Source organism: Lacerta agilis, chromosome 6, assembly GCF_009819535.1.
Source record: "Lacerta agilis isolate rLacAgi1 chromosome 6, rLacAgi1.pri, whole genome shotgun sequence".
Taxonomy (NCBI): domain Eukaryota; kingdom Metazoa; phylum Chordata; class Lepidosauria; order Squamata; family Lacertidae; genus Lacerta; species Lacerta agilis.
In genome coordinates, this window is record NC_046317.1 from 5,744,591 (window position 1) to 5,766,304 (window position 21,714).

Sequence of the window (21,714 nt, forward strand, 5' to 3'; positions counted from 1 at the left end):
TTGTTCCTTCTCCTGTTAGATGTTGAATGAGGAGCTGACGCTGTTTGGTGGGGACGTGCTCCTTCTGAGACTAGAGCCCCTCACGGCGACTGCTAATCTACAAAAGCAATGGGTGGATCTGGGACTTGTTGTGCATGGGCGTCACAAGACTCTCCAGGGAAGGATGCCTGCTGAGTTGAAAATGCTGGAGAGAATCAACAAGCAGTCCACTACTGTCTGTGAGCAGTACCGTATAAGGATTTGCGGAGAGAATGGTGAGAAACAGCTGGATTTTTCCAAAAAGATTTTCTTGGAGCACCTCTGGCAAAGTAAATTAAGAACCTTTTCGTGATCTGATTCGTTAGCAGTGCAGTCATAAAGAACATGAGGAAAGCCTGCTGGATCAGGCCAATGGCCCACCTAGCACAGCATCCTGCTCTAACAGTGGCCAACCAGATGCCCATCGGAAACAAGCAGAAGGGCATCTCTCCCATTCTGTGGTTCCCAGCAACTGGTATTTGGAAACATTACTGCCTCCAACTTGGAGATAGAACATAGTCGTCACGGCTGGTAGCCGCTGATAGCCCTCCATCACTGCCTCCTGGGGGAACAAGTCCCATAGTTTGACTGTGCACTGTGTGAATAAGTCCTTTCTTTTGCCTGTCCCGAATCTTCCAACGTTCAGTTCCATTGAATGGCCCACGAGTTCTAAAGTTACGAGAGAGGGAGAAAAAAAACTCCCTCTATCCATTTTCTCAATGCCACGCATCGTTTTATAAACGTCTATCGTGTTGCCTCGCACTTGGCTTTTCTCTAAAGCAGGCATCCCCTGACTCGGCCCTCTAGATTTTTTGGGACTACAGTTCCCATCATCCCTGACCATTGGTCCCGATAGCTAGGGATGATGGGAGTTGTAGTCCCAAAACATCTGGAGGGCCGAGTTTGGGGGTGCCTGCTCTAAACTAAAAGGTTCCAAAGGCTGCAGCCTTTCTTTGTAGGGCAGTCATTCTATCCCTTTGATCATTTCCCTCACCTTTTTCTTATCTTTTCCTTTTTAAGATGAGCCGACCAGAACTGTAAACAGTACTCCAACTGTGGTTGCGCCGTAGATTTTTATAACAGCATCGTTCTGTCAGGCAAGCAGAAATGTTTGCTTGCACTGATGAAACCATTGCCTTAGCATGGTGTTTCCACCCCTTAGGTTTATGTTTAACTTGAGTTGCCTTCCTACATAATTTCTTGTTATTTTACATTTTTATGTTCTCTCCAGGATCTGCTAGAATTTTGACGTCTTTGATCCACAGCTTGGAGGACTGGAGCTTCAAGCTGCTTGCCAACAGGCAAAAGGGTTCTATGCATGAAACGGAGTGGATAAAATTTTTTCAGACAGTTTCTGAATGGATAGCCCAGATAGACGATCTCTTGAGCTTCATTGGTTGCGGTGACACCGTGGAGGACCGAAAGCTTAGAGCATTTCATAGCTTGTAAGATAAGATGGTTTCCAAAGCTGTTTGCTTTGCTTCTGTAGGGCACTTGTTTCCGGACAGATAACAATCTTTTGATAGAAACTTTCAGATGAGAGAGCCCTTCACTTCTGAGTCATCAATTGAGATCAGATGGGTGGAGACACATTTGAATAACTGTTAACTAATAATTTTAACAGAAATTTGAATTCAGCAAGGGTTTAAAGTGCAGCAATGTTGGCACCACCCACTGACCTCTTCCTGCCCCAATCAAAAAGCTGGCAGGGGCTCTTTAACCCCTCCCTCCGGCATGAACAGCGAGAGAGGGATAGATGGAGTGCTCCCCTTCCTTGCAGCTCTGCTGGTAAATAGAAGAAGCCTTTGCTGCTGGTCACACTGAGGCTTGGACTAAAGAGCCCTTTGGCTCAGTAATAGATCAGTATGCGTCAGCCGTGTGGAGCCCCCCTCCTGATGCCATTGCTACACCTTACCTGGACGGGAACTAGTCCAACTGCACAGCCCCGTCCTCACTGCCGTTCTGCCCTACACCACCACAGCTCTGCCCCAACACACCCTCCTGCTTTGGCTGTGTCACAAGTCTGGTGGACACATGCAAGAACCTCTGTCCCTGACACCTTTGTTTTCTGTTTGCAAGAGGATTCGTTTTTATGCAGTGTCGGATTTCTGCCAGGCTCAGATGGAAATGTCCCACTGCATCGCTCAGCTCTCCACAACCTCATTCCCACCTCATTCTGTTTGATATGTCAAGGGCCCTCAAGAGCAGTCAATAGGGCAAATAAACAGAGAGGCACAGCCAAAACCTATGTTACGCAATGCAATTTTAAAAGTCCTTTGTCCGTGTCTTGGCTTGTACGGGAGAGAGCAACAAGGCGTCTCTGGATCGCTGGGATCCAGCAAAAAAAAATGTCATCAATCCCCATAATATTGAACCATGGAAGTCAGACAGATGGCAACTGGTGAAGACAAGTATTGTCATTGCCTAAAATGATTTCCCCTGTAATCTTGGCTCATCTTTAGTTTTCGTACCATGAGAGAAAAGATGGAAGAGCTCCGTGTCTTTTCTCTCATGAATGCAAAAAAGTCTGGAAGATGTGATTCTGAGAAGACAATTACGAGGAAGAGAATTCAGCAGCCCTTGCCAGATCAGTGTTGCACCTTTGAAATTGGCCCTTTGAAATTATACTTTCAGCTTGACTGGTGTGTGGAATTTTATTCTCATCTTAGAATTTGGGGGTTCTTTGAGCCCATTTTAGTAAGAGTCTAAGGTAGCAACTGGTTCTGATCTAGTGGGTTATGTTGTTGTTGTTGTTGACTGAATTGTTTCCTTTAAGGTTGCTACCTGAGGATGTGTTCAAGAAGATTCAGCAGTGGATCCTGACAACCACTAGTGGTTCCGAGAAAGAAAATGATCAGCTTACCCATGAAGTAGGTGTCCCGATGTTTCTCCAACTTCTAACAGCAGAGGCACACTTGTTTCAAACTCAAATGGAAGGCAAACTTCACTCTTAAAACACTCTAAATGTAAGCCTTTTTATGTGTAAGGTAATAATTATCTGTGCTCAGAGGAGGCCCTCCTTGTGTTTCTGCATACGTCACTCTTTGGAACGTGTGTCTTGATTAGAAGCAGCCAATCCAAAAGAAGTAAGTCAGGCAGAGAGCGAAGAGGCTTTCAGAATGTCCTACACACGAGTAGAACCTTGGCAGAGACACATGCCCGACTGGCATGTTCCCTCCCTCCTGGGCGATCGTTCAGGAGCTTCAAAGGCATTCCTCGGGCCGAACATCACAGCGACTGATGCCAGAAGACATCAGCACACTTAGGGATCCACAGAGTCTTGTGCAGTTTCGTAACAGAACTCAGAAACTCAGGATGTAGGCTAATCTACTTTATTTACATCTGGAGCACTGCAACATAGCTCCCTCTCTCTAGCATCAGACAGCAAAGAGAAAGAACAAAGGACAATAGTCCCACTTCAGGGAACACAGTAAGACAAACATCCTGTCTTCGTCACATCCCATTCCTGTGGAATCAAAACACACACCCAGTCATGTGATAGACAACAAACCCATGACTGCACACGGGGAATGAATCTCCAACAGAGGCAGTCTTTTTCGAAGGCCAGCATTTCTGCTGCGTGTCTGTATTGAGAGCAGTTGAAATGGTCAGTTTGCAGCTGATGCAGAATTGGAGAGATGTAGATTTCTATGGCAAAGCTAAAAAAAACAAAAAACATAAAAAGTGGGTCTTGTTGCAGGCTAAGGATAATGATAGGTTTTGGATCTGAAAAGTTCCCCCATTCTTCTTCCTATATGATGTCTGTCTTGTACATGTGTACAGATGTACAGAGAAAAGAAGTAAGTCCCTGGGACTTGTTCCTTTGCAAGCAGACCTAGGATTTCAGCCCTAGTGTTCATGCCGTGATTTTGTAGTATAGCTTGAATCTACCTTGCTCTAAACTTCCTACAGCTGACCGACTTCCACAATGCTCTGAGCAAGTGGATGGTCAACCTGCTCATCCACATGGCCCCAGACCACATCTCCCGTGATACCCTCCCCTTGACTGAGGCAGAAGTGGCAAGGCAGGCGGAAAGGAAGCTGCTGAACGTTTTCAAGCTGGAAAGAGAAGCCGCAGGCCTGGCTGCAAAGCTGAGCACATTCTCCTGCTACATAGTCAGGTATTGCTGATCCCACTGAATCTCACCCGCTTCATAAAGTCACCCCACCAGGCAGGAAGGAAGCCCATGCCATGATGGAAAAGCTGTGACGCACAGAGAGCACCATGATAGGGCAGATCTGGTGATACCTCTGTCGCAGCTACCCACACAGTAAATGAGTAGTAATATTTCCCTCACAAGGCTGCCGGAGGATGAACACACATTTTTATTTATATGTGGTGCAGATGTACAGGTGAAACTCGAAAAATTAGAATATCGTGGAAAAGTCCATTTATGTAAGCAATTGTTTTCATTAGCTACTGGAGTTTAATATATGAGATAGACTCATGACATGCAAAGCGAGATATGTCAAGTCTTTATTTGTTATAATTGTGATGATTATGGCGTACAACTGATGAAAACCCCAAAGTCGAAATTGTTAATTTGGGATTCTCATCAGCTGTATGCCATAACCATCACAATTATAACAAATAAAGGCTTGACATATCTCGCTTAGACAGATGGTTGGACAGTGTTCTCGAAGCGACTGGCATGAGTTTGGCCAAACTGCGGGAGGCAGTGGAAGACAGGAGTGCCTGGCGTGCTCTGGTCCATGGGGTCACGAAGAGTCGGACACGACTGAACGACTGAACAACGAACAACATATCTCGCTTTGCATGTCATGAGTCTATCTCATATATTAGTTTCACCTTTTAAGTTGAAACAAAATAGAAAACAACAAACTCAGTTGGTCTCTAAGGTGCTACTGGAAAGAATTTTCTATTTTGTTTCGACTATGGCAGACCAACACGGCTACCCACCTGTAACTGGTACTTTTAAGTTGAATTACTGAAAGAAACGAACCTTTCCACGATATTCTAATTTTTCGAGGTTCACCTGTAGATCATGACATGACCAAGTACCGAAGGAGGTTTTTGTGGCCCGGTTTGTTTTAGTGCCTCAGCCCCACCTGTTCCGTGATGCTGGTGTTGCCTAGGAGATATTTTGACTCTCGCAGTTGTGATGAACTGGGTATCATTAGGCAAGCTCAGCCCTCCCTTGCAAGATTAGACACAATAATATTGACCTATCTAGTTGCTGTAAGGATTGCCGTAAGATAATGTATGTGAAGCATTTTATGCACTCTGAAAACACTCTCTAAATACTAAAATTCATCTGGGTTATTAAGCAAGCCTTCTGGGGACTCTCCCAGAAATCTAGGCAATGAAGTCAAAACCAGGACTGCAGGTAGCAAACAGACACCATTTAATCTCTAGATATGAGTCAGCAGAGAGGGAAGCAGGTAAAGCTGTTTGTGGCACGTCTTCAGGTCTAATTTGCTAGAATAATGCTCATCAGAAAAGCTTGCTTAGAAAATGAAAGATTTTGTGTCCTAGATGAAATGGTTATTATTATTACTAATAATTATACTGAGCATATAATGATGTACTGTATATTCTGGCGTATAAGACTGCTTTTTAATCCAGGAAAATCTTCTCAAAAGTCGGGGGTCGTCTTATACGCCGGGTGGAGAATCTGTGGTTGAGTATATCTCAAACTCTGTATTTTAACTGGAAAAGTTGGGGGTCGTCTTATACGCCCAGTCGTCTTATACGCCGGAAAATACAGTAATTAAGAATGACACTGAGCACTTCAGACAGAGTGCTCAATGCATACATTCTCTCAGTAATCCTGATCAATGCTATTAGTTAGGGTTATTATCATTCATATTTCAGAAGGGTTATTACCACTCATATTTCAGAAGGCAGAATGGGGACGGAGGCTGAGATAATGGGTTGACATTTTTCAAGGCTTCCTAGAGAATTCACTGAGATAAGATTTGAAACAAGTAATTCCTGGCTTTCAAATAGTAGTTTCCCCCACTCGCCTACAGTTAGTTGCCCCACTTTTCGCATTTGCAAACTTCAAATGAAAATGGTCCTCATGACAGAAGGAACGTGACGAAATTGGCTTTCTCATATTAAAGTGGCATTGCTGTGACATAACATATTGCTGTGGGTACAGTGACATCATGTATTTCCTCAGCTGTTGCAAGGAGATGGTTGCCACGATAACACGCGAGAGGATGGTATCTCTTCAAAAGGATGCGGAACATGAATTACAACAGCTAGAGAGGATCAAGGTAAGCAAGACCCAAATGTGGTCTCTTGCCTTTTTTGCATAACTGTCCAAATCCATCCTACTGTTTTTTTGGTTTTGAAGTTGGCCATTGAATAAGTGAAATAGTTCCTCGATTGGGTCACTCTATTTGTTCTAAAGCCTTAATAATATTTCAAACCCTAAGATGGTCTTTGTTGTTGTTCCTGTTCCTGCTGCTGCTGTATTGATTATGGTGATGGTGATGATGTGAATTTATCAGCTGCTGTTCAAAATTAAGTATTTTTTCTATGACACTGCCATATTTCGCCTGGCCTTCAATCTAGCCTGATCCCCTATTCCTTTTCCCCTTCCCTTTTTTTCTGAATAAACCCTTCTGGCTCCCCACATTAAAATTCCTCCCTGGCCTCCCTACTGGCCTGGCATTACTAACCTGGCCAGTTAGCCCTGGTGATCCCACTGATGTTTGTTTTTTATGCTGTTTTTAGCTGTTTTTTAAGTTGTTTTAATCATTGTCTTATATTTGTTGTTAGCCGCCCTGAGCCCGGTTTTTGGATCGGGAAGGGTGGAGTATAAATAAAAATTATTATTATTATTATTATTATTATTATTATTATTATCATCATCATCATCATCATCATCATTATTTATTACCCTGGAATGCCTTCAAGTCTCAGCACAGTGCGCATAGGCTTTCTGCAGCAATGGAGATGTCTTCAGCTGCTTAACTGGGCACTTCTCAGTGTGGGGCTTAAGGCTGTCCCTCATTTGCACCCTCTGGTGAGCTTTCTAGGTCATATGGGGATGTCAAATGGCACTCAGTCCAGCGATGAGAAGAGAGTTGCTGTGTAACATGGCTACAGCCACCACCATTTTTATGGTCCCAGAATACCCCTGGGCATGACATCAGGACCCCGTGGCATTCTGGGGCAATAAAGATGTCAGTGTCTCTCTTGGCAGCTTCAGCCAGTCACTTCTTTGCTGAGCACTGGACCAAAAAGGAAACACTATGCAAACAGAAAAGAGAGGATCAGTCACTTTGACGGGCCTTCTTGAGCTCATGCCCCCACTGTGCCAAGTGCTGCTTCTGGGTCCATGTCCTTGCAAGCATAATTCTGTGGTCCCCATGTCTGCATGTAAGCAATGGGCAACAATTTTCACATTCTCTGGTGGGCAGCTTTCCAGGGGCCACATGCTAGGGGTGGGCGAGTGGGATTCTTGTGACTCTTAACTTTTGCAGGGTAGGCAAAATTCCAGCCACACAAAAGCCAGAGGGTTCTACAATTGTGGGCTAACAAGCTGCAGTCAAAATTTTCGTACATCTTGGTACATTGTGTACCTCTTTGTTGTTGTTGTTGTTGTTTAGTTGTTTAGTCATGTCCGACTTTTCATGACCCCAAGGGCCAGAGCATGCCAGGCACTCCTGTCTTCCACTGCCTTCTGCGGTTTGGTCAGACTCATGCTGGTCGCTTCGAGAACACTGTCCAACCATCTTGTCTTCTGTCGTCCCCTTCTCCTTGTGCCCTCCATCTTTCCCAACATCAGGGTCTTTTCCAGGGAGTCTTCTCTTCTCATGAGGTGGCCAAAGTATTGGAGCCTCAACTTCAGGATCTGTCCTTCCAGTGAGCACTCAGGGCTGATTTCCTTCAGAATGGATAGGTTTGATCTTCTTGCAGTCCACGGGACTCTCAAGAGTCTCCTCCAGCACCATAATTCAAAAGCATCAATTCTTGAGTGATCAGCCTTCTTTATGGTCCAGCTCTCACTTCCATACATCACTACTGGGAAAACCGTAGCTTTAACTATACGGACCTTTGTCGGCAAGGTGATGTCTCTGCTTTTTAAGATGCTGTTTAGGTTTGTCATTGCTTTTCTCCCAAGAAGCAGGCGTCTTCTAATTTCGTGACTGCTGTCACCATCTGCAGTGATCATGGAACCCAAGAAAGTGAAATCTCTCACTGCCTCCATTTCTTCCCCTTCTATTTGCCAGGAGGTGATGGGACCAGTGGCCATGATCTTAGTTTTTTTGATGTTGAGCTTCAGACCATATTTTGCTCTCTCCTCTTTCACCCTCATTAAAAGGTTCTTTAATTCCTCCTCACTTTCTGCCATCAAGGTTGTGTCATCAGCATATCTGAGGTTGTTGATATTTCTTGTGTACCTCTTGCCTGCCTTTAAAGATGGCTTGCTCGCAGTTGCCCACGGCCAATGCCGTTCATGCTTTTTAAAGCCCAGCCAATTTTCAATTAAGTGTTTTTTTCTTCCGCAATGTGAAATTTGTTTCTTTTTTAAAATAATATTTATTAAAAGTTTTTTTTTTTTACTAAAAACATACAAGAGGAAAACACAACTACATTAATAACAAACATAACAAAAATAACAACTTATACAATTATTAAAACTAATACTCCTTCCTCACATCATATTGGGACTTCCTCCTGTCTCCTCCTCCTGCGTCCCTTGTGAATACCTTTTTTGTAACTTCCAAAATTTCCTAAAATTCTATTCTATTCTCCAGTAACAAAAATCATGGATATTTTATCTCTCTTAATCTAGATTATACCATTGCCTAAATAATTCCACATATATCATATCTCAATCCTAATCATCCTCTATCTTAATCATTTATCTTCTATTCTACAACCTAACATACTCAAATTATATCTAACCTTCAATCATACAATGATTTTTTAAATACAGTTTAAAATTTTTCCATTCTTTTAACACTGCATCGTCCATCTGGTCACGGAGTTTCCCGGTCATTTCTGCGAGCTCCATATAGTCTATCATTTTCATCTGCCATTCTTCTATCGTTGGTAATTCTTCTGTCGCACAATGTGAAATTTGAACACTGTTAACACTGCCGATCCAGGTTGTGGTGATCCTAGTTCAGGAAGTTCCAAGATCTAGCCTGGGACGGTGCTGTTAAGGGGATACCTAGTTGGAGAGGAGGAGAAAAAGTCCGCCGTTGAGCCCAGTAGTATCACGGAAATCATGATGGCACATGGAAGGTGCCCCCAATATTTCATGTTCCTCCCTAGGCAGGAAGAAGAAAAGGCTGAAAATTTGTGGTAGTGTCAATTGTGGCGGCCACCAGCAAGGGAGGATACGAGTCTCACGTTTCTGTGAACTATTTTGTGAAATAGATTGAAAAGAGAAGTGTGGGCTGTTTGAAGGCATGCAGTAGGGTTTGGGCAGCTTCAGGCTGAGTGGGAAGGTAGGCTGAGGCTGGGTTGTTCAGAAAGTTTCAAGTAGGGTTGGGACATGTCTATCTTTGGCCCATGCCGCTTTTGCATATGTTCACTAGGGATGTTGGAGGATTCCGATGGAAACAGAAACAGGTGCAAAAATTGCCGCTCTTCACATCTCCTCTCATTTTCAGGACCGTGTGAATGAAAGAAGCATTGACTGACACCACTGTTGTTGTTGTTTTCAAAGCTCTGAATGTTACGTAATAACATTACTGAAACTTGATTACATTCCTCGTGTGCAAGCTCCTTCGAACCCAGTGAAGTCCAGGCGTGAATGACAGGTCACAGCCAGTGTGGTGTAGTGGTTAAGAGCGGTAGACTCGTAATCTGGGGAACCGGGTTCGCGTCTCCACTCCTCCACATGCAGCTGCTGGGTGACCTTGGGCTAGTCACACTTCTCTGAAGTCTCTCAGCCCCACTCACCTCACAGAGTGTTTGTTGTGGGGGAGGAAGGGAAAGGAGAATGTGAGCCGCTTTGAGACTCCTTCGGGTAGTGATAAAGCGGGATATCAAATCCAAAACTACTACTACTTCTTCTTCTTCTTCTTCTTCTTCTTCTTCTTCTTCTTCTTCTTCTTCTTCTTCTTCAGTATGCATTTGCAGGGAAGATGATGGCTGGGATTACTGGTGGACCTCTCAAAAATCCTTAGCCCCCTACAAAGTCCAGCTCCACCTACTGCCCATTTGGGTTGGGAAGTGGAAATGTTAATAATAATAATAATAATAATAATAATAATAATAATAATAATAATAATAATAATAATTTATTTGTACCCCGCCCATCTGGCTGAGCTTCCCCAGCCACTCTGGGCGGCTCCCAACCGAATGTTAAAACAATACAGTACAGCGTTAGATATTAAAAACATCCCTAAACAGGGCTGCCTTCAGATGTCTCTTAAAAATAGGATAGCTGCTTATTTCCTTGACATCTGATGGAAGGGTGTTCCACAGGGTGGGCGCCACTACCGAAAAGGCCCCTCTGTCTGGTTCCCTGTAACCTCACTTCTCGCAATGAGGGAACTGCCAGAAGGCCCTCAGCGCTGGATCTCAGTGTCCGAGCTGAACGATGGGAGTGGAGACGCTCCTTCAGGTATACAGGACCGAGGCCGTTTAGGGCTTTAAAGGTCAACACCTTTAAAAGGAGGAGGTACTGGAGCGCATGAAATCATCGGTCGGTTGGGGCTCTCACATGGAGCCATATGGTAAGTAAAACATTGTACAACTTCCAAAGTTTGGAAACGATCCCTCTAAGCATAGTTCCACATAAGCAACTCTGTTTGAGCCCTCTGGAGGAGCACCACAAGGCAATTGTTTTTATTTCCCTTTTGGTGATTGGTTGATCCTTTCGCTCTCTCTTTTTCCAGACAGAGTGCTTGGATTGGATTGAAACCTGCAACCTCCTCCTGTCTGGGATGAAGACCACTCCCACCACTTTGATCAGCCAAGAGGAACTGGTCAGCCTGTTTGGGTTAGAGGTACTTGCAGAAATAACCTTTGATGTGACTGGTTGGGGGGGGGGGAGGAATTTTTTTCTCCCTCTGCTCCCCCGCCCTCCACCTCTCTTCTGGCGCAGGGCAATATCTCAGAAGGAGAATTTCACTAGCAACCTTTTTTGCAGGTGCTTCAGCTGAAACGACAGCTGCCTCCTCGTCCGGAACAGAGAGAAGAAAGCTCCCCCACCACAGACGTACCTGTGGAGGAAGAGAAAACAGACAAAGAAGCTGTGGATGTTCTAGAAGATCAGGAAGCAGCAGAAGAGGAGCCAGTGGTAGAAGCAGAGGTGGGCATCTCCATTAGGAAATGTACAAAGCTGTCCCTCTTCTTTCGGGGCTTCTTTCTTTTTAGCTGGGGCTCATGACCGTGTGTTTATTGCTGTCTGGTGGAAGTTTTGACATCATGAAAACGGAAGCCTGCAGTTTACAAAGAGAAGAAATATATTTCTATCCCTCATGACTATGGAGAAGAGATTGGAGACATATTGTGGCTGCTACCTGAAAAAGTCATAATATAGAGAAGCTACTTCCAGTACGCCACACAGAAGTAGTTAATGGTATCAGGAGTGGCATCACTGCTGGGCCACTGGCTTGGTAGTGTGAAGGAAGCAGATTGCATGGGTGGGGCTGTCAACGTGGCTGTTTTTCTTACAAATACGTCCCGCAGGATAGCTTCCTTTACATATTATCAGGAGCAATGGGGTATTTGTTGGCTGCATCACATTGCTGGATAGGTATTGCAGCCTTCTTGCAGACCTTTCCGTTAACCTTGGGTTTGTGTTGCGCCGAAGGGAGGGATCAGAGGAGTCAAAAAGACACTTCGAGGGGATTGCTTCAGAGGAAAAGTTTATTCTGCATGCAGAAGGTAAATGCTGTGTTCAAGCAAGTACACAGCTAGTCAGCACCCAGACAGCTCATATAGAGGTCTTTGGCTCTCCCCATCCCAGGAATCTGCATCTTGTAGATCCTTGTCCATATAAGGCACATTTCCTGTTGTACATTTCCTTGTACATATAAGGCAAAAGGACATTTAGCCCTGAGTTGCTTCCTGTGCTAGCACGCGCACTTCAGCAAGGCCACCCTATCTGTCTCTGACCTAGACAGTTCCTACTTCCATGTGCAAGGTTGACCTTCTACTGTTATCTCCAGACTCTTAGTCATAGCTTACATAGTAATATGCCAGTCAGGAGTGCAGTGCAGATCAAAGTTCACAGCAAAAAGAAAGATTTCATACAGAAAAGCCTCCACAGGAAAGAGTTTTTTCCTCTTAAAAGAGTCTCTAACAGTACATTCAGGTAAATATATCCAGGTTAGCTAATTAACCCCTTCAGTATGAACTGCCCATTTAATGCTTTGCGTTTTCCCCTTCTGTGACTTAAATTTCTTGCTGTTCTGATCATACACCCAACACCTCCCTCTTTGACCACTTTCTGAAAAATTGCGAAAGCTTTGAAAAATCTGAGGAATTGGAATTAGATACTAGTAAATACTGGCTAATTAAATACTGGTCAGGGAGGCGGGTGGCGCTGTGGGTTAAACCACAGAGTCTAGGGCTTGCTGATCAGAAGGTTGGCGGTTCGAATCCCCACGACGGGGTGAGCTGCCGTTGCTTGGTCCTTGCTCCTGCCCACCTAGCAGTTCGAAAGCATGTCAAAGTGCAAGTAGATAAATAGGTACCGCTCTGGCGGGAAGGTAAACGGGGTTTCTGTGCGCTGCTCTGGTTTGCCGGAAGCGGCTTAGTCATGCTGGCCACATGATCCGGAAGCTGTACGCCGGCTCCCTCAGCCAGTAACGCGAGATGAGCGCCGCAACCCCAGAGTCGGACACGACTGGACCTAATGGTCAGGGGTCCCTTTACCTTTTAAATACTGTTCACTGAACTGAGGATTCCTTGCTGCAGATTCTGGATTCTGGTTTCTTCTGTTGCAGAACATAGGCAGGACTGTGTGCAATGCAGCAAAAGCAAGCCTCACAAAGGAGAGGCACCCCCTTTCTCCAGCTGTTGGTCATAAAGTGTCTGCTTGAGTCAGAAACTTTATGCTACAAAGTTGTATACCACTTTATCTGCCTTAGCTTTCTCGCAAAGCATCCTGGGAATTGCAGTTTGATGAAGTGCTGAGGATTCTCTTTTCAAGGGTGGTTGAGCATGTTGAAATATGGAAAGTGGATAAGCCAAGAGTGTGTACACTTCCGATTCTCCAGCAGCAGAGAATCAGCCCCAGAATTCATGTGTGGTCTGTGAACACTGACTCCAGGAGCTCCTGAACCACAATTGACAGCGTAGCATAGCCTTATATAGAATATGAAAATAATTGAAGATTGTGTTGATCAGAGCTTTTTTCTAGAAAAAATGGTGCCGGCACCTTTTAACATGTCCATTAAAAAGGTGTCAGTACTGCGTACTGTTGAGTACCACCAGGAAAAAAAAGGACCGGCGTTGATCATCATGATCCTCCCATAAAATATCTGAGTCTCTTCTGTGAGAAGTTTCCTTGATGATAAGGAAACAAACATTACATTGTGTGGTCCTTCCATTTTCCCTTGCTCCTTCTGCTTGTCCTTGCAGGAACAGCCGCCTGTGCCCAGCACCAGCACTGGCGAGCAGGCCGAGAGTCTTGCGGTCACTTACCCAGTCAGATACATTGGTGATGATTCTAATGTGTATGTCAAAACCATGCAAGTGAAAGAAATCACAGTGTCACGGGTATGTATGTATGTATGTATGTATGTATAAATAGATAGATCTTCTGTGGAGAGGTGTGTCTATTTGTTAACAAGGTGTGGCAGCTGCTTTAGAGGACAGGTCCTCAGTGTTATTTATTTATATCCCACCTTGCAGCAGAAGAATCTTTATTTGCATCAGCCACTAGCCATAGCAATAAAATAAAAGAAAATGTACTGAAGATAGAGGTAAAAACTACAGTGGTGCCCCGCTAGACGAAAATAATTCGTTCTGCGAAAATTTTCGTCTAGCAGGTTTTTCGTCTTGCGGAGCGTCAATGGCAGCCGCGCTCCGCAAAACGGAAAAAAAAGACGAAAATTTTTCGTCTTGCGAGGCAGCCCCATAGACTTTTTCGTCTTGCGGGGCAGCCTTCCGCTAGACGAATGCCTTCGTCTAGCGAGTTTTTCGTCTAGCGAGTTTTTCGTCTAGCGAGGCATTCGTCTAGCGGGGCACAACTGTATAGAAAATACATTTTGGGAGTTTACATCAATAATCAAAAAACAGATCATCTTCTAATTGTCCCCACCACAAACCCTGCAGTTTTTGCTGTCCCCTGATCATCTTGATCTGCTAAAAGAAAGGACACAGTAGGAATGGTTGAGCAACCCGGCATGGACAATAGTAGAGGGGGTAATAACCTCACTCCTCAAATCTTTATAAAGATTGCAAGCCAGAAGCACATGAGCCACTGACTCAATACTGCCATCTCCACAGGGACATAACTGTTTTTCCAGTGGAATTTTTTGAAATCGACCCTCAAGTACAGCCGAAAGTGAAAGCGCATCTGTATTTTGGAATTGTTACATTTTGCAAATAGGGTGCCAAAGTGACTAGGCGGAAAATAATCATACCATCATGGGAAAAAAAATCTTTATTTTGGCCACATTATTCTGTCGCTCAGTGTCATATAGGCGCTGTCAAATTAAATTATTTGCTTTTCTGAAGCCAAATGTTAATAACTGTTGTGGTGATAAACCAGAAAAGTAGAGCTTTTTAGTCCAAGCGCACTCATGATATTTTTTTTATAAGAATTTATTGAATTTTAACAATAAAAACACACAAAATACAAACACTACAAAAAAAACTACAAAACAATACAAAAATACAAAAAGAAAGCTTACGCACACTTATTTATCTATCCTTATCCTCTTTATAATCATTATTTTAGGACTTCCTCGCATCCTCTCTTCTGCGTTCATTTCTAATCTTCTTTAGTAACTTTGTAACATTGTAAAGTCTTCTTTCTCACTATTTATCTCAATCTTACAAATCAAATCATCATATACCTAAAAACTTATTCATAATAAAATAAACATCAAACAACTCCAACTTCTTATATCCTCTCTTAATTTAACTTCTGATTACTATAGCCTAAATCTCTTCAAGCGCACTCATGATAATCTTGCGATACTAATGGCAGTAGACAGTTTTTCTCCAAGCAGCTCAAGGTGGCATAGATGGTTCTTCCCCCTCCTCATTTACTCCCCACGAAACTCCTATGAGGCAGATTAGGCTGAGAGAGGCAGTGACTGGCCCAAAGTCACCCAGCGAGCTTCATGGCCGAGTGGGGATTTGAACTCTGGACTTCCAGGTCCTAGTCCAACTCTATGGCCGCTACAACACACTATTGCAGCAGGAAAACAGATCTGGGAAGTTCTCCCGCAACGGCCCCACTGAAAAGAACAACAGTGGTGCACAAACACCGTTATGGGGTTTTTACAGGAGATCTTTTCAGGCAATTGTGCCCTGCATAAACCTTTTCTTCTCAGAGGCAGAGTAATGGCAGCCATATACCTGCAGCTTCCAACTCTGTGCCTCTGTAAATAAAACAGTGCAATGACCCTGTGAGGTAGGCCAGAATTATTTTTATTCCCCATTCTGAAGATGTAAGGGATGAGTGAGCGTCACTTGTCTAAGGCTACCTAGTGTGCTCATAGCTGAGGCAAGAATTTTTTAAAAATATTTTTTTATTAACTTTATTGCATCAAGTACAAAAAGGAAAAAAGAACAATAAATAAAGAAAAAATTAAAAATTACATATTGAATTCCTTCATAGAAAGAAACCATAAAATACATTCAAATAATACATTCATATATTCCAAATAATGCGGTTCTGTATTATAAATAATAAGCAAAACAAAAAAAATAATATCCAATTTCAATAATCGCATAAATCAATTTCTTTTTTTTTTGTAATTTTTATTTGCAAAATTTAAATTTTCCACAAACAGAATTCCAGAATTTCAGATACATCAAACAGCAAATATGAACAAAGAACCTTTCAGTGCCAATAAAATTATTTACAATAATATTATTTATATTATTATAAATCAATTTCTACTAACCTTTGGTGATAATTCTTTCTCCCATTCTTCTGTATATTCTTGTCTATTTCTACTATATGTTACTTCCCCCTCCCATTTGGCTTCCACTTGTCATCATCCCAGGATATCGGTCTATCCCTTCTTTTTTACTACTATGATATTCCTTATAATCCTTCTCTCTTATTTTCTTCTATCCTTCCTTCCTAACTTTGGTTCACAATACAGGATGTTTAGAAATGGATCCAGCATTTCACAGTGGGGCATTGCTTTTTCAAGTAGTCTCCAAATTTCCCCCAGTTTTGTTGGAATTTTTGGTCGCTACGTCCTCTGATTATATCAGTTAATTTAGCCAGATCTATATAATTAAATAATTTTTCCTGGCACTCTTTAATTCCTGGTACTTCTTTTCTTTTCCAATACTGAGGAATCAGAATTCTAGCCGCAGCCGTGGCATATAGGAAAAGTTTCTCATCTTGCTTATTTATTTCTTCGTCCGCTATCCCCAATAGGAATAGTTCTGGATTTTTCTTTATATTATATTTCATCATTTTTTTTAATTTCTTCCAAAACCTGGCTCCCAAATTTTTGAATAGCCCCGCAATGCCACCACATATGTAAGAAGGTCCCCTCTTCTTCTTGACATTTCCAACAAGAGTTGCTTTTTGTTTTATACGTTTTATGTATTTTACTTGGTGTAATGTATATAGCTGAGGCAAGATTTGAGGCAGGGACTTCAGTATGCCAGTTCTGAGACAGAAAGTAGCCTGTTGATTTATTTCCTTTCAATTCCTATAAGTTATTCACTCTTCTTATTCCAGAGGGAGTTGCATGCCAGCCAGTGGACCACAACGGCCTCAAAGAAGGAATTTGAGTTGCTGGCATCACTGGAAATTCTGGAAGAGCGACTCATGTGAGTATAGAACCATAGGGAAGAGATGGATGGATGTGTGCATTCTGGTTCAGACTAGAGACTACAGGGTATCTTGTACAGGTGGCCTATGTGATTGCAGGTGTCAATTCTGCCTCAACACATTCCATTTTAAAAAAAATAGTGAGTTTTCATGTGGTTTTGAAGTGCTAGGAATAGATTCTCCTGTAGGTTTTAGAGACTTGAAATATACCATATTTTTCGCTCCATAAAACGCACTTTTTTCCTCCTAAAAAGTAAGGGGAAATACCTGTGCGTCTTATGGAGCGAGTGGTGGTCCCTGGAGCTGAATTGCCCAGGGGCCAAAAGCAGATAGTGCTTTTTATTTTACAAAGAGAAAAGGGAGTGTTGAAAGGACCCGCCCAGCAGCTGATCAGCAAGAGATCGGGAGAGAGATAAAAGTCCCCGACTCCCTTTCAGCCCCGCCCTCCTTTGTTGAATGTGCTGCAGAGGGAGGTTGTTTGTTTCCCCAGGACATGTGACTGGCTGATTAGATTATCTGTCAGGAAACTGTAGAAATGGCTCCCTTTCCTTAAGATTTTTCAGAAATGTGAGTTAAACCCCATAAAAATGGGGCTTTTCCTCTTTGCTTTTACCCCTTTGCAAAAGGAGCTTTGCTTTTCCCCCTTTGCAAAAAAAGCTGCAAAACTTAGCTGATCCTCAAAAAAACAAAAAACAAAAAAACTGGGCTTTTAGGGGAGGAAAACCAGAAAAATATTTTTTTCCTTGTTTCCTCCTCTAAAAATGAGGTGCGCCCTATGGTCCGGTGCGTCCTGTGGAGCAAAAAATACGGTACTAATCAGGTGTGGATTCTTACATAGGTTGCAGTAACATTGGCTGTTAGGGGAGTGAAGAAGCAAGAGAAAATGTATTTTTCACAGTAGGAAGCGGCCAGCTAGAATAAATCAGATTAGTTTAATTGGTTTCTTGCCTGGTCAGGGCTATGAGTTCTTTCTGGCACCTCCTCTTTCAGAGAGGCTGAAAAGCGAGCACAGCAAGCTGAGGAAAAATCCGAAGTCCTTCACGAGGACTTGGAAGAAGCTCTGGCAAAAATCCAGAACATGGAGGGTGAGCAACCAAAGCTGAAGGACTCTGAACAAAAAGAAACAAAAATCAGAGCAGGTATGGCTAAAGACTTGGAAGGTGGAATTGTAGGCTCTAAAAAAATGCTCTGGAATTTTAAGGGCAATTTCATGCACCACACGTTTAGGCAAACATTTGAAAACATAAAATGTGAATGTGATAAACTGGTTTGCAGGCTCACGTGCAATCAAGGTACAAATGTGTCGGAGAACCAGGATTGGCTGCACTCAAGCATACATCTGGGTGGTATAACTGAGTACCGTATGCTGCTGCTGCACAATGTGCAAAATGGCTCAAAAAAAGACAAAACAGGCATAGGGAAGTTATGTGTTGCAGCTCTTGCTGAGCTGTGCCATTTCAGAATACATGTATTATATTTCCACACTGCCTACCACACAGTGGGGGGGGGGGAATGTACAGGAAGTGTGTTATTGGAAGAGAGCGGAGAACATTCAAACATACAGGTTGTGCTAAATACGTTGTGCTAGCGCAATGGGATTCCTCCTCCCCTTGACATCCCCAAATCTGCTCTGGAAGGTTAGGAGGAACTAGAGGGCAGGCTCCGGCAGAATGCTTGGCTTCGCGCTACTTTGAATACAACCCACCATCTTCCCCCCTCTCCACCCGTAGTCAGAAATGTTACTGCAAAAGTTGTACCCAGATGCCTTTCTGTTCCTTTGTTTCTGCTCTTAGTAAGTAAATATGTGTAGCCACTTCCCCATCATTACTGCGCCAGTGAAAGATCCACGTTGACAGGCAAAGAAACACTTGCCCCGAAGGTTGCAAGAATCAAAGTGATAGGCTGTACCTAAGGCAGGCTGGGGAGAGAGGTGGTTTGCTGTTTGAAGGCCTTTTCAATCCCACCCCCCTCAATAACAGCTTCTTTGGGGCAGGCTGTTTATTTCTCCATTTAAAAATGCTAACTTGAGAATTAGCCGACCCGCCCAGTCCACCTCCTGAGTCTGATAGGGGGATCCTTTCCACACGGGCAACAAACGGAGGCCTAGTTCACACCTGTGTATCAGTTGCTTGATTTATCTGTTCTTGATTAGTGTTTGATGACTGGCAGCTGTCACCTGGTCTGCCCAGGAGGGTGAGGTAGTAGACTGGACTGTGCCACCACAGACTGCAGCCAGGGAAATCACTTTTTTGGTTGTTCTTTATCATAAAGTGTATCCTGTAAGTTGAATGTTAGCACAGCAGGGAATGGACTAATCTAGAACTTTTCTCCCTGGGGTGTTCGGTTTCTACTTTCGGAAACCTATTCCGAACTTAAAAACGGGAAGCGTAATGCTGGTGGTCAACAAAAGAGGTTTAAAGACTGCCTCAAAGCAAATCTTTAAAAATGTAGTACAAACACTGACAACTGGGAAACACTTGCCTGCAAGCGCTCCAATTGGAGAACAGCATTTTCCAAAGGTGTCGTGGGCTTTGAAGACACTCGAACTCGGGACGAAAGGGAGAAATGTGCTAAGAGGAAGGCACGCTTGGCAAATCCACACCATGATCAACTCCCGCCCGGAAACCAATGTCCCCACTGTGGATGGACATGTGGATCCAGAATTGGCCTGATAGTCACTTACGGACTCATTAAAACCATGTTTATGGAAACAAAATAGGAAATTCCTTCATTAGAGTTCCTTCATTAGAAAAAGACAGATCAGCTAGGAAAAAATACTAAAGAAGGCAGGCTACTAAAGGCTTTTTTTAAATTTGGCTCAAACTCTTGATATATGGAGAGAAAAACATCTGTTTGATAGACAGTTCACTTATTACTCCCATGCCCATGACAGCAGATCAAGGATAGATGCTGTATGGATTTCTAAAGAATTGGAACCCAAAGTAAAAAAGAAAGAAAGAAAAGAAATTAATCCCAGAATATTGTTGGATCATAATTCCATGATTATGGAAATTCAAAAGGAAAGTCAAAAATCATGTAGATGGAGATCGAATGAAGATTTATTAGAAGACCAAAATGTTATAGAAAAGGCAAAGAAGACTCTGGGGGATTATTTTGAAATAAACCTTCAGGGTCAGACTAAATTACAAATGGTCTGGGATGCAAGTAAGGCGGTGATGAGGGGACTGTTTATACAACAAAACTCAATTAAAAGGAAATTGAGAGAAAAAAGGAAAAAGAGATCCTGGATGAAATAACGGAATAGGAGAAGGAACTGTCAAAAAAGCCAATAAAAAAGTCAGTCAAACAAGCAATTAGGACGTTACAAACTCATTATAATGCACATCAATCTCTGACTTTTGTCTTCTGGGTTTCTGGGGGTTTTTCCTGTTGTTATTCTGTCTCTCCCAGCTACAATAAACCTACCATTAAAATTATGGACTGGTCATTTCTTCGTCAAGAGGGCAAATTGGCAAATTTAGCAGGGGATCAAATACTTTCCGCCCTCACTGTACATGTGTAGCTCTGACCTGAATAGGTGATGTTTCTGTTGAAAAGCAGTGTGTTGTGGGGTGAAAGGAAAGTATTTCATTGCTTAATAATGCAATTCCCCCCATGTCATCATTCACTTGATGCTGCGGTCATGAAGTGATGAAGATGCATGTTATGAACCAACCCAGGTAGCTGAAGAAGCAAACTGCATTGCTCTGGCTAAGAATGTGAGCAGGGAATTCCCTAGTTGAACTCTTACCTAACCCACTTGGTGTTCCGAGCAAGCTTTTATCAGCCTAAGCTGCTCATCTGCAGCGTGATACTGGGCATATCAGGATTGTTGATTTACTCTCAATAGTCAAAGTACTGTGTACATGTCAGAGTTCAGTGTGTCTTAGATCATTGAAATAAGTGGGGTTGAGCACATACAGTAATGCTCTGTTGGAATATTCCCATTATGGATGAGGTTCCCACTGAGAACAGGTATACTTATGAATTGTGAACACGACAAACATGGGTCTGTGGATGCATATGCTGTTCATAACCATTCTTTGGGCAGCTGGGTTTGGTCTTGATTCCGTCAAGGCTATGCTTGGACTGAAACCTGGACTTGTCGCAGAGTAGAGTATGAGGTTTCTCTGATCTACTAGTTCTCATATTGTCTAGGTGTTGAAAATGTAAGTGTTTAAGTGGTTCTTGCTGTGCATCTGTCATTGCAGAAGTCGTTGTTAAGGAACAAACTGAATCACCTTCACAGCCCAGCACTCCTAAGCCACGAACGAAGAAATTCCCCAAGCCCAAACGCTGAAGAAGAGGGTGACCTCCAGAAGGCCTTTGGCTCCTGCTTGTATAGTTGGCACTGGACACAGGCGGAGGGTTGTGCATTAGTGGCTACTTGGAATACTCCCAGCTCTGTTAAACGATATTTGTTCAGTACATGGAAAGGAGTTAACTCAACCAAGTGGGATTGATTCCCAGTTTCTGTTATTTATATAGAACATATTCAAGGTCTAGGTTGGAGTTGCCCCGATATTTCGCTGTACAGTATTTGCCTATACATGTTGAATTTAAGGATAACTCAATAGGAAATATTTGGGGGGAGGGTTGTTTGAACTCCCCCCCCCCAAAAAAGAACACTCAATCCATCTTAGGAGTTTTTCACTAGTAGATGCGTTGGGAGTGTCTTGGACCAGAGGTGGTATCTGAAGAAGTGTGCATGCACACGAAAGCTCATACCAAGAACAAACTCAGTTGGTCTCTAAGGTGCTACTGGAAAGAATTTCCT

General features: G+C 43.1%; 1 protein-coding gene across 1 annotated transcript in view; it reads left to right on the plus strand.

The window, feature by feature from the left end:
* Window positions 1-21,391, plus strand: part of AXDND1 (axonemal dynein light chain domain containing 1) — a 44,675-nt gene extending 23,284 nt beyond the window's left edge. The window contains exons 16-26 of the mRNA XM_033151300.1: window positions 20-254; window positions 1,250-1,463; window positions 2,795-2,888; window positions 3,931-4,139; window positions 6,165-6,261; window positions 10,852-10,962; window positions 11,106-11,267; window positions 13,547-13,684; window positions 16,845-16,936; window positions 17,928-18,076; window positions 21,149-21,391. Of these exons, the coding sequence (XP_033007191.1) occupies window positions 20-254; window positions 1,250-1,463; window positions 2,795-2,888; window positions 3,931-4,139; window positions 6,165-6,261; window positions 10,852-10,962; window positions 11,106-11,267; window positions 13,547-13,684; window positions 16,845-16,936; window positions 17,928-18,076; window positions 21,149-21,237 (1,590 nt within the window). The 3' untranslated portion in view covers window positions 21,238-21,391. The remainder of the gene's footprint in view (window positions 1-19; window positions 255-1,249; window positions 1,464-2,794; window positions 2,889-3,930; window positions 4,140-6,164; window positions 6,262-10,851; window positions 10,963-11,105; window positions 11,268-13,546; window positions 13,685-16,844; window positions 16,937-17,927; window positions 18,077-21,148) is intronic.
* The last annotated feature ends 323 nt before the right edge of the window (window positions 21,392-21,714 follow it).